A 13,251-nucleotide genomic window follows, 5' to 3' on the forward strand; every position below is an offset into this window, starting at 1 on the left:
GGGGTACAATCGACCTTCATGGAGGAAATCTGACTCTTGGTGTAAATTATCAGATTTTGTACAACCACTGTATATAGATTCTGGATGGAGGCACATCCTTGACTGGTCCAAGGGGAGAAAAATCAGTAGATTTATCTTCCCCTCAGCAGCGGAGGTGCTGGGAATGGGTTTCCTGGCTGAGGTAAATTAAATTGAGTCTCTTTCTGCCTTTTTCTCCAGCTTCCCTCAGCAAACTTGAGTGAATGCATGTATGAACTAATGAATGAACATAGTGGTTATTATAAAGATGAAAGGAAACCTATCTGCTTCCAGTAGGTGCTGGCTATGTAGAAAATGCTATCAGACGGAAGGAAAAAATAGTTCTGTCTGTACCACCTTCGCTTCCACGGTGCTAGATTAACAAGGGATAAGGGAACAGATGCACGCAGAACCCTCCCCAAGCTCCAAGAAACCGAGGACTCTGCCCGGCATTCAGTGTTTTCATTCTTCTTTTTTTATTATTTTTACATGAATCACCGTGAGGTACACCGTGACTTACAAACTTTCATGCTTACATTTCAGTCATGTACTGATCAAGTACCCATCCCTCCACTAGTGCCCATTCTCCACCACCAATGATCCCAGTATCCCTCCCACCACAGCCTTTCCCCTCACCCACCCCACCTCTGCCAGCTCTCAAGCCATGGAGCAATCCTCCTGGTACACATCTTTACTATTCTTGGGTGTAAGTCTTCATTCCTTTTTGCCCCTAGGATCATGGGAGATCATCTGGACCTTCTCGTAGGAGTGGTGCTCGTGGCCAGCCCTGTGTTCGGGATTTCCTCCTGTTCCTCAGAGGGTCGGATAGCCGTATATCTTTTCTGCAACCTCACCCAGGTGCCCCAGGTCCTCAACACCACAGAGCGCCTCCTACTCAGCTTCAACTATATTAAGAGTGTCACCACCACCTCCTTTCCCTTCCTGGAGCATCTGTGGTTGCTGGAGATGGGGACTCAGTTTACCTCTTTGGCTATTGACAAAGAAGCTTTCAGGAACCTGCCTAACCTTAGAATCTTAGACCTGGGCCATAGTCCGATTGGTTTCCTGCACCCAGATGCTTTTCAGGGACTGCCTCATCTGTCTGAACTCAGGCTGTTCTCCTGTGGACTCTCTGAAGTTGTATTAAAAGATGGTTATTTCAGAAACTTGGCATCGCTGACCTACCTGGACCTCTCCAAGAATCAGATTCACAGCCTTGAACTTCATCCTTCATTCGGGGAGCTGAATTCCCTACAGTCCCTAGATCTTTCCCTCAACCACATATCGAGCGTCTGTGAGCATGACCTTCAGCCCCTCCAGGGGAAGACACTCTCCCTGTTAAACTTGGCCTCTAATAATCTGTACAGCAGAATCACCATAGACTGGGGGGACTGTTTGAACCCATTCAGAAACATAGTCCTGGAGACCCTAGATGTTTCTCACAATGGCTGGGGTGTGGACTGCACCAGGAACTTCAACAAGGCCATCAATGGAAGCAAGATATCCTCTCTGGTGCTCCACCACCACATTATGGGCCCTGGGTTTGGCTTCCATAATTTGAAAGATCCTGATGAGGACACATTTGCCGGCCTGGCCCATAGCTCTGTGATACTGCTGGACCTTTCATACGGGTCTCTCTTTGCCTTGCACTCCCAGCTCTTTGTAGTTCTCAAGGAGTTAAAGGTTCTGAATATTGCCTTCAACAGGATAAACCAGATTGCAGAGAGGGCCTTCCATGGCCTTGACAACCTCCAAGTTCTCAACATGTCAAATAACCTTCTGGGGGAACTGTATAACTTTCATTTCCATGGCCTTCCCAAGGTCAGCTATATTGACCTGCAAAATAATCACATTGGGATCATTCAAAGTCAAACGTTTGCATTCCTGAACAAATTGAATACCTTGGATCTCCGGGACAATGCTCTTAAAACTATGGATTTTATTACAAGCATAGATACCATCTTCTTGGGAGGCAATAAGTTGGTGACTTTACCCAACACCATCAAATTTACAGCCAGCTTTATCCAATTATCTGAGAACAGGCTAGAGAAGTTGGCTGATCTCTATTACCTCCTGCAGATCCCACACTTGCAGGTTCTCATTTTAAAGCAGAATCGCCTTTCTTCTTGTAACCAGCATCCTTCCCCTTCTGAGAATCTCAGCTTGGAAAAGCTTTTCCTTGGAGAAAATATGTTGCAACTGGCCTGGAGTACAGGGTCCTGCTGGAATGTTTTTCAGGGACTTTCCCGGCTCCAAATACTGTATTTGAATGACAACTACCTGAATTTCCTTCCCCCGGGGGTATTTAGTCATTTGACTGCACTAAGGGGCCTCAGCCTCAGTTCGAACAGGTTGGTGACTCTTTCTCCTCTTGACTTCCCTCCTAGTTTAGAGATCCTGGATGTATCTAGAAACCATCTCCTGTCTCCTGACCCAGAGGTATTTGCCACCCTTCATTACGTAGACTTGACTCATAACAAATTCAGCTGTGAGTGCGAACTTAGCAACTTCCTCCATTGGCTCAATCATACCAATGTCTCTATATTTGGGTCTCCTGAAGATATGTACTGCTTGTTCCCCACATCACTCTTAGGGGTTCCCCTCTACTCTATTTCCACAGAGGACTGTGATGAGGAGGAAGTCTTAAAGACCCTCAGGTTTTCCCTTTTTGTATTATTCACTGTCACTGTGACTCTCTTCCTCACAAGCATCCTCATCGTCACCAAGTTCCGGGGGGTTTGTTTTGTCTGTTCCAAGAGAATCTGGAGACGGGTGTGCAGGGACCAGATCCAGGGGAGGGAATCCGACCAGTACAAATACGACGCCTATTTGTGCTTCAGTGGCAAAGACTTTGACTGGGTGCAGAATGCTTTGCTCAGGCACCTGGATGCCCAGTACGACCACCACAACAAATTCAGCCTGTGCTTTGAAGAAAGAGACTTTGTTCCCGGGGAAAACCACATTGCCAACATCCAGGCTGCTGTGTGGAGCAGCCGCAAGGTCATCTGTGTAGTGAGCAGACACTTCCTTCAGGATGGGTGGTGCCTGGAAGCCTTCATGCACGCCCAGAGCCGGTGCTCCTCGAACCTCACCAGCAGCCTCATCGTGGTGGTGGTGGGGTCTCTGACCCAGTACCAGCTTATGAAGCACCAGAGCATCAGGGGATTTGTAAAGACACAGCAGTACTTGAAATGGCCTGACGATCTCCAAGATGTCGAGTGGTTTCTTCATAAACTCTCTCAACACATACAAAAGAAAGAAAAGGGAAGGAAGGGTGAAAATGACATTCCATTGCAAACTGTGGTAACCACCCATTAGCCAGAGGAGCAGGTCCAGCTCACCTCAGAGCACAGATAACTTTGCACCTGTGCTCTTAACACGAGAGGGCCTTTCTGAGTTCCTCCCCCCATAGCCGGTGAACAATTTAGGGGGAAATTGGAATGACACCAGTGGTGCTCAGGAGCTCTTCTTCGCTCTGTGCTCAAGGATGACCCTGGATTGTGCTCAGAACACCCAATATGGTACCTAGAATACAAACTGGGGTCAGTGGAGGGCAAGGCAAGCACCTGAACTCTGGTACTATCTCTCCAGCCCCAGCATAAATGTCTTGATTTTTACAGAAACATAATGCTTTGTCTCACCGATCTCCAAATGGGAAGGAATAAGTCTGAAAAATTGCAACTGCTTCCAGAGGTTCCCACTGTCCAAAATATTGTTCTCTCCTTTTTTTTTCCTACCAAGGGCCATTTGAAAATGTCTAGTATGATTTATGGAGCGATAGCACAGCGGTAGGGCATTTGTGTTGCACTCGGCTGACCCGGGTTCAATTCCTCCGCTCCTCTTGGAGAGCCTGGCAAGCTACTGAGAGTATACCACCCACACGGCAGAGCCTGGCAAGCTACCCATGGCATATTCGATATGCCAAAAACAGTAACAACAAGTCTCAAAATGGAGATGTTAACTGGTGCCCGCTCGAGCAAATCAATGAGCAACGGGATGACAGTGACGGTAACAGTAATACAGATAGACAGGCCACGGGCAGCCAATGTGGGGCACATGTGTTTGTCCTATCATGCACCCTGTGATTTCATAGGCCTTACATGATCTATAGGCTAGATCCACCCTGAATCAAACCAAGGCAGGTAAGCCAGAATTACCTTACGTGTTTACATATATATGTAATATACATACTCCAGACGAAAACATAGACGTGTATTCTCCTCTAACCTCAGCATGGCTTCCAGTTGGCTGCTTCCATTTGAAGGATGCATCTAAAACTAGACAAGTGACTCCACAATGATGCCCCTTTCCACCTCACTGGGATCCTCAGTTCTCCAGCTTCTTTGGACGCCTTTGATTAAGATATTTGAACTTTTCCCTGCTGTCATTTAACAGATAACAGTACTCATATGTCATTAGCACTGGTCTTCTTAGGCATGTGTGTGTACATACACACTACCCTTCCTTATGGCACCTCCCATATGTGCCCATTCATCCTGCAGGGTCTTCCCAACTCAGCCCACTTTACTGGGATGCCTGCACCCCATAGTACTCTCTCCCTTTGCGTCCACTTTGGGCATATCATCTGTTGTCTTCATAAAAATGTCAGCTACTTGCTGGCCCCTTTGAGAGTGGTGAGCCTGTCTGGGGCTCACCTCATTGATCCATCAGTTGCCTAGGGAAAACCGCTTATTCTAAGTCTCACCCTTACTAGCCATAATAGATCACACAGGATTTTGGGACCATGTGTTAGGCCCCTGCATGTGTCCATACTTCTTACCAGGCCCTGGGAATTTCTTCTCCCAGTGTGTAAAAGGCACACCATTTATATAAAATAAAAATAATACACCTATCTGAAAAAGATTCATAGTGAAAATATGAAAGAAATCCTGTATACCAAGAAGAGAAAGACAATACCAAAGAAAAATGGACAAGAGATCTAAGAAGTTCACCATAGAGGTCAATGTCCCATAAAAAAGGAGAAGGAAGAAAAAGAAAAGATAGTCCTTCTGCTTTATCCTTCAGAGAATGTAAGTTAAAAGTGTGTACCGCTGCACGCCCACAGAATGGCTAGCATTCAGATGACTGACAGTACCAAGTATTGGCATGGATACAGAGCAATCCTAACTCTCATCTGCTCATTCTGACTATGTAAATTGGTGTTGTTTGAAAGCCATTTGTTATCATTTACTAACATGGAGTTTATCCACATCCCAGGACACTGCGATTTGACTCATAGGTTCATGCACCTCAGAAATCCACACTCATGAACTGCAGAATATGAAAATGGACATGGCAGCTCTAGCTATAGTTGCCAACATTGTAAATGTTCCTTCTGTTCATCACCCACAAAATGGACAAATAAACTGTGATCATTGAAAATGACACAAAAAGGGTAATAACCAGTTGTAACTCTTTGCAGAAAAATGAGTGAATCTCATAAAGATGTTAAGTCAAAGAAATGAGGCAGAAACAATATACTTGAGTCAGTCCACATTTAGAAATTTCATAAAGATAAAAATCATCTATCAAATTAATGAGGATAATGGTTACCTTTGAAGAGATGGGTAGAGATATGGAGGGGTCTTCCAGGATGTACCATTTCTTTCTATTTTATATTGAGGCCATACCTGGTAGTGCTCAGGGGCTACCAGTCACTTCCAGCCAGGCTCAGAGGATCATACAGAGCCCATGTACTAGGCCTCCAATATGCAAAGTCAGTGTTTCATCCCTTTGAACCATCTCCCTGGCCCTATACTCCATTTCTTTAGGGTAGGTGAGGGCACATTTGGCCACATGTGGCCGTGTTCTGGGGCTGCTCTCCCTCTGTGCTTGGGGTCATCCTCAGAGGTAGGTGCTCAGGTAACTGTGCAGTGCTCCGGCTTAAATCCAGGTCTCCTGAGTGCGAAGAATGTGCTCTGGTCTATTGATTTTTTCTTTCTAACTCCTTTGTTCCCTCTTGATAAACTAGGTGATAATAGCATAGGTTTGTGTACTTTGTGACAATACATTAAAAAATTTGTTTGTTTGTTTTGGGGCCACAGTCAGTGGTGCTCGGTGGATACTCCTGGCTTTGCACTCAGGGATCACCTTGGGCAGGCTCAGGGAATTGTATGGGGTGCCAAGGATCGAACCCGGGTTGGTTGTGTGCAAGGCAACACCCTACCCTCTGTGCTATCACTCCAGTCCCAATACATTTTATTTTCTGTACCAATCTGTGTACTTTTCTTCTGTGTTTGCTTTTGTTTGGGGGCCACAGTCAGTGCTGCTTAGGGGTTACTCCTGGCAGGCTCAGGGGACCATATGGGGTGCCTGGGATTAAACCCTGATTGGCTGCATACAAGGCAAACTCCCTACCACTGTACCATCATTCTGGTCCTTGTTTGGCATTAGTCATTAATTAAAACAATTTAAGAAACAGGAAGGTTTTGTCTTTTGGTTAAAGGACCAGAAGACATGTAGCTGGCCAGTTCAGATAGAGTTGATGGGCCTCTTCCCTCAAATACCTCACTTTATTAGGGATGGTCTCCGGTCAAGTGTGTTTCCTTACTTGTCTCAACCAAAGAAAAAAACACAAGTGATGGGGGGGGGGAGGGGGAGAGGGGAGAGGGGCACGAGAAAGTGGGGAATAGGTTGGGGTAGGAGGAACAGGGGACTGAAATGATTCATATGAGACCTTGCTATTATTTAATGTTTTACTCTGCATACACCCATTAACAGTACCTTAATGTAGACTAAAGTACCTTAATGTAGACTAAGTAGTCAATACATACATATATATATATAAAGTGGAAATAATAAATTCTGCCTTTTGCAGAAGACAGAATAGATTTAAAAAGACATACTTTCAAAATGAAATCATCAACAAAGCAAACCAACATTATTTCAATTGGTGGATATACATGTGATTAATAGGTTATGTTTTACTCTGATTTATTTTTCTTAATTTGCAGGTGGGGGAATGTTTGGAACCACACCCAGAGGTACTCAGGTGCTACTCTGACTGCTCAGGGGTCTCTCCTGGCAGGCTCAGGGGACCATACGGGTGCCTGGGATTGAACCCTGGTTGCCCCCATGCAAGGCAGATACCCTACCCAATGGACTATTACTCCGGCCCCAATAATTCTTAATATTTAAGGATCTTTTACTTAGCAAGTAAAATATCTTTTCTCCTTGGTCACAATAACTTTCATTTAGATGGACCTTGTGAGAGGTTAAGTTTATTTTTATAAACAGTTGCATGAAAGGAGCCCACTGGGGCACCCCAGCCCAGGAGAGTCAGACGAGCTGGCCAAGACCTGGTCCAACAGGACCGGAAATGGAAATGAGGTTTCTTTTCCTAGCCCGGGCCCCTGATTTCCTGTCTCCTCTGGGGCAAGTTTCCTTGGGGAGGCTGATAAAAATCATCTGCGTCATGTCTCATCATACCCAACCGTTTCAGGATGGGTTGCAGGATGCAGGTGGAGCTAGGCTGCTCTTCTAAGCTGACTTAGCTTCCCAAGCTGCCTTTAGGACTGGAGGCTGCTTCCACGGTTTCTCCAGTGACCTTGGCCAGGAACCAGTTCCCTGCTCTTTCCCCAGCTGTCGCTGTGTCAGGACCATCCAGCCCTGCAGGCTGGCCAGGAGTATTTTGCAAAAATAAGTCCTGGGCTTTCTATGTGCTGTTCCAGGTGCCAACTAGGGAACGCCTCTGGACAAAAGTTTCTAAGAATGGCTTTCAGGTTTAGCTGTCAGGTGAAGGAGGAAGAACCTTGGGAGGGACACTGCCTGGTGAAGGCATGACCGTTAGCCCAGCACAGGCTAATGACCCAGATGAGCTGAATGGGGGACTGTGCCCCAGCGAGCATCCTCTCCGGTGACAGCTGTCGGAAGCGCTCTGGGCTGGGCCTCAGAAGTCATGAAATTTGCTTACAAGTGGATAGAGATGGAGAGTGGTGCTAAGTGAAATGAGTCAGAAAGAGAGGGACAGACATAGAAGGACTGCACTCATTTGTGGAATACAGAATAACATCACATGAGGCTGACACCCAAGGACAGTAGATACAAGGGCCAGGAGGATTGCCCCATAGCTGGAAGACTGCTTCATGAGCAGAGGGGAGAAGGCAGATGGAATAGAGAAGGGATCACTAAAAAAATGATGGCTGGAGGAACCAGTCGGGTTGGGAGATGTGTGATGAAAGCAGATAATGGACCAAACATGATAAACTCTCAGAATCTGTATTGCAAACCATAATGCTCCCAAGTAGAAAGACAGTATGGGGAATATTGTCTGCCATGGAGGAAGGTGGAGGGTGGGAAAGGGGAGGTGGTATACCGGGAATATTGGTGGTGGGGAATGTGCACTGGTGGAGGGATGGGTGTTTGATCATTGTGAGATTGTAACCCAAACACGAAAGCTTGTAACTATCTCACAGCGATTCAATAAAATTTTTTTAAAAAGTTAGAATTCTAGCTTTGTGCTGTTTAACTACTTAGAGATAAAAGTCTATTTTTTATAGTTATTATTGTCTGTCCTCACTCTTCCAGGATGAAAAGGTGTGTAGAAACAATTGCCATTGTTCTTAGTACAAAATAAGTGCCCATGAATCCTGGTGGGTGCACACAGAGGCAAGGCGAGGCTGAGGACACTGACCCTAGTCAGGGTCTCCCAGGGCCCCTGCACTCTCTCTTTAGTTCCTGCCTGCACACTCTGGTCAATATCCTTGGGATAAGCCTAGAAAGAAATTGGACTTTTAGGGGTCAGGTACTGCATCAAGAAATCTAAGAAGTCCCTGAACTCTTGGTATGTGTTTCTTTGTTCCTAGGGAGCTGAGGGGGGGTTGGGCTACACCCAGCAAGGCTCAGGGGTGGTGCTACTCCTGGTGGTGCTAGAACCATATAGGATGCCGGGGATCAAACCCAGGTCACCCACATGCAAGGCAAGTAAGGCAAGTGCCATTCCCTCTGTACTATCTCTTTGGTAGTGTTTTAAGAAACCAAAGAGGGCCAGCTCCTAAATGTACATTCCAGTGTGTTTCCATGGTTGACTACACCCATGTAAACATTACCTCGATCCAGGTGGCTTTTCCATCATTCCAGAAAGTTCTCTCTTGTCCCTTTCCTGCTTTTATCCTGATAACAATTTCCAACAGCTGTGATTAACTGTCCATTCTAGAGTGTCACATCATGAGAATCATTTAACCTATTTTAGTATCTGGCTTCTCATATATTTTTTTCCTTTTTTGATGGGGATGTGAGAGAGGGAAGTGATTTGGACCACACCTGGCTGTGTTCAGGGATCACTCACGAAGTGCTGAGGGTGAGGGTTGGGACCCATATATGGTGATGGGGATTCTAAGTGAAGCTTGTTGCATGCACGCATTAACACTTGTACTATCTCTCTGTCCAGCATGCCATTTCTTGAATTATAGGTTATGAAAAGCAGGCAAGTTAAAAAAAAAACGATTTGTTTGGGCTCTATGGATGTCTTTGAAGAAGGAACACTAAATGCCCCCGAAACTCTGTTATTAAAAGCTTTATACGCCCTCACAGCCATTGCAATACATTGAGCTCCATAGAGACAGCGCCGGGCAAGTGAGAGCCGGACGGGCACTGGGCGACTCTGTGCCTCGCTGAGGAAAACAATTAAACATGGGCAAAGGAGATCCTAAGAAGCCGAGAGGCAAAATGTCATCATGTGCATTCTTTGTGCAAACTTGCCGGGAGGAGCACAAGAAGAAGCACCCAGATGCTTCTGTCAACTTTTCAGAGTTTTCTAAGAAGTGTTCAGAGAGGTGGAAGACTATGTCTGCTAGAGAGAAAGGAAAATTTGAAGACATGGCAAAGGCTGACAAGGCCCGTTGTTATGAAAGAGAAATGAAAACTTATATCCCTCCTAAAGGGGAAACAAAAGAGAAGTTCAAGGATCCCAATGCACCCAAGAGGCCTCCTCCGGCCTTTTTCTTGTTTTGTTCTGAGAATCGCCCAAAAATCAAAGGAGAGCATCCTGGCCTGTCTGTGGTGATGTTGCAAAGAAACTGGGAGAGATGTGGAACAACACTGCTGCAGATGATAAGCAGCCTTATGAAAAGAAGGCTGCCGAGCTGAAGGAGAAATACGAAAAGGATATTGCTGCATACCGAGCTAAAGGAAAGCCTGATGTGGCCAAGAAGGGAGTTGTTAAAGCTGAAAAGAGCAAGAAAAAGAAGGAAGAGGAGGAAGATGAAGAAGATGAAGAGGATGAGGAAGAAAAGGAGGATGAGGAAGATGAAGATGAAGAAGATGATGATGATGAATAAGTCGGTTCTAGCACAGTTTTTTTTCTTGTCTATAAAGCGTATAACCCCCCTGTACACAACTCACTCCTCTTAAAGAAAAAAATTGAAATGTAAGATGTGTGAGATTTGTTTTTAAACTGTACCGTGTCTTTTTTTGTATAGTTAACACACTACCGAATGTGTCTTTAGAAAGCCCTGTCCCGGTGGTATTTTCAATAGCCACTCACCTTGCCTGGTACAGTAAATTGGCATGGAAATTTAAAGCAGGTTCTTGTTGGTGCACAGCACAAATTAGTTATATATGGGGATGGTAGTTTTTTCATTTTCAGTTGTCTCTGATACAGCTTATATGAAATAATTGTTGTTCTGTTAACTGAATACCACTCTGTAATTGCAAAAGAAAAAGAAAAAAGTTGCAGCTGTTTTGTTGACATTCTGAATGCTTCTAAGTAAATACAATTTTTTATTAGAAAAAAAAAGCTTTATAAATCATGGTACCATTATCATCATTTTCATCATCAATGAAATGCTTAAGAAAATTTTTAACAAAAAATTAACATGAGATATGCACTGGAAGTGCAATATATTGTTGAATGAAATAAAATATGAACTATTACATGGGAAAACATTTTTAAAAAACTAATAATAATGTGAGGGCCAACAGGCTGAAGCTCACAGCGAGAGGCTGATTTGGAGAAGAAAAGAGCGTAGGGATCAATACATAGGCCATGTGCCCCCCATTTAGAAAACATGTGCCGCAGGAAAATAATGGGGTCACACAGGGTGTTTTATGGCTGGCAGCTTTAGACTGCTTCAAACTCTCTACCCTCATGAGGATTGATAATGATGAGATTCTCCAAACTGTTCGGTGCAGCCACCAAACTTCCCGCACCAGGGCCAAACTCACACTTGTCCTGAAGATGCCTGTAGTAGTTTTCTCTCTGGGGATGGAGCAGAGAAGCAGCCCAGACCCCAGAGCGCTGTGGTCCTCCTCAGGCCCTGCTTCCTCCTCAGGCAGTTATGAGGTACCAGCACAGGTCCGGATAGGCAAATCTGGATTCTGCAGGCATCAAACACGCATGAATTACAACCTGAGCGCCCAGGAATTGCTTGGCTGGCACCTTTTTCATTCCACTGTCTCTGCGAAGCCAGGTGACAGTGTACTTGGTTAATGGGCCATCTTGCTTCATGAGTGTCTGGGTTGGATATGAAAATAAAAGTGAAATGAGGCCATCGGGGCTATGATGTTATCATTGTCAGATGCTCCTGGAGTTGACATACTACCAATACATATTTTTTAATTGTCATTTCTATCTTGATTGATGATATAAAACCTCCTGACAATCTGAAATATGAAAAATAAAAATGCTTCTGAGTGCTAGTCAAATGTACACCTTCCCGCTTTACTCCTCCACTCAAGGTGACACTCTCCCCACACACACCATCTACCCACATCCAACAATACTCCCGCACGCACACACCCAAGGTGACAGAAGGCATCTCAAAGGTCCCGCTTAGCCCCCATATTTTCAGGTGTGGGTTCTGTTCGTTTGCAGGGAAGACCTGGAGAATACCCACAGGCCAGATGCCCTGCTCGGAGAGGACGTACCTCAGTGTAATTCACCAGGCCCCTCTGACACAAGGAAACATCAGTTCGGGGCATCCTAAGCACAGAACACAGCTCACCTGGTGTCATTTATGCCAGACTGGAGCCCCCTCCCACCGTGGTTCTGATTGCCATGAGAGCAACTGCAGGGAATTTAAGATTAAGGTAGGGCTGGAGCAATAGTACAGTGGGTAGGGAATTTGCTTTGCATACGACAGACCCAGGTTCAATCCCTGGCATCCCTGAGCACTGCCAGGAGTAATTCCTGAGTGCAGAGCCAGGAGTAACTCCTGATTATTGCTGGGTGTGAGACCTTCCCACCAACCCCAAAATAGCCCCCAAAAATCATAAAAAGTTTAGGGCAAAGGCTGGGAGAGGCTGGAGAGGCTATCCTTCACCCCTCTGGGAAGGAAATGCCATTTTTGCTCTTCTCCTGCTGTGTTTCTAGCGAAGACCCCTAAAACAAAACTCAGACTGAGGCTGGAACCGTAGTGCAGCTGGTAAGGGCGCTGCCTTCCATGCGGTCGACCCAGGTCCAATCCCTGGCAACCCTTATGGTCTCCTGAGCACCACCAGAAGTGATCCCTGAGTTCAGAGCCAGGAGTAAGCCCTGAGCATTGCTGGGTGTGACCCAAATACAGAAACAACAATAACCAAACAATCCCACAGACTACTGAGAAGAGCAAAGCAAACAGAAATGTATTCGCAACTCAACCAACTTCAAGCATGCATGGGAGATATAAAGTCACTCCCGGAATTATTTAGCATTCGGGCAGAAATCCAATCAGATTGGGAAGGGCATAGCCATCCCTGGTGGCTCGAGGGGGCTTGGATGGGTCCTGGAGGGAGAGCAGGGTGGGGAAGAGGGAACACTAGCATTCGAGATCCCTGGAGTGCCACAAGCTAGTGTGTGTGAACCCCCAGCCAAGGGCACACTCTCCAGCCACTACAGCCACCATGAAATGGGAAAGGGAAGGGGAATCCAATTTTAAATTGTGTTTAAAGAAAGGAGGGAGGAAGGAGGCTGGGCGGGCACGTGAACATGGCCTGTGTGCTGGAGGGGCAAAGGGAAGAACAGCCAGCGCCAGGCCCCTGACGCCACGTCAAGAATTTGGCAAGTTGGAAGAGAGGGCATTTGGGTATTTGGGGGAGGGTGCAGGAGGGGGTATGCTTGTGAATGGGGTGTGGTGTTGGAATTATGTGGTGGAGGAATCAACAGTAACATTGTATGTGACAGAACCTCAGAAAAAGAGAGCGAGAGGAGAGAGAGTATGAGAGGAGAGAGAGAAAACTGAAGGGAGGGCGGGAGAGAAAGGAAGGGGAGGAAGGAAGGAAGAAAAAGAAAGAAGAAAGAAAAAGGAAAGAGGGTGG

General features: G+C 45.8%; 1 protein-coding gene and 1 pseudogene across 1 annotated transcript; both read left to right on the top strand.

Annotated features, from left to right (window-relative positions):
• The first annotated feature begins 756 nt into the window (after positions 1-756).
• TLR5 (toll like receptor 5) lies at positions 757-3,336 on the top strand. The gene has a single exon (XM_004605509.2). It carries the CDS (start codon positions 757-759, stop codon positions 3,334-3,336), a length of 2,580 nt encoding a protein of 859 aa, XP_004605566.2.
• Positions 3,337-9,591: 6,255 nt separating this feature from the next.
• LOC101557052 (high mobility group protein B1-like) lies at positions 9,592-10,310 on the top strand (annotated as a pseudogene).
• The last annotated feature ends 2,941 nt before the right edge of the window (positions 10,311-13,251 follow it).

This window comes from Sorex araneus, chromosome 9, assembly GCF_027595985.1.
Source record: "Sorex araneus isolate mSorAra2 chromosome 9, mSorAra2.pri, whole genome shotgun sequence".
NCBI classification, from domain to species: Eukaryota; Metazoa; Chordata; class Mammalia; order Eulipotyphla; family Soricidae; genus Sorex; species Sorex araneus.

Coding starts and splice junctions, on each gene's coding strand:
- TLR5 (XM_004605509.2), top strand. CDS start 757: ATGGGAGATCATCTGGACCTTCTCGTAGGAGTGGTGCTCGTGGCCAGC.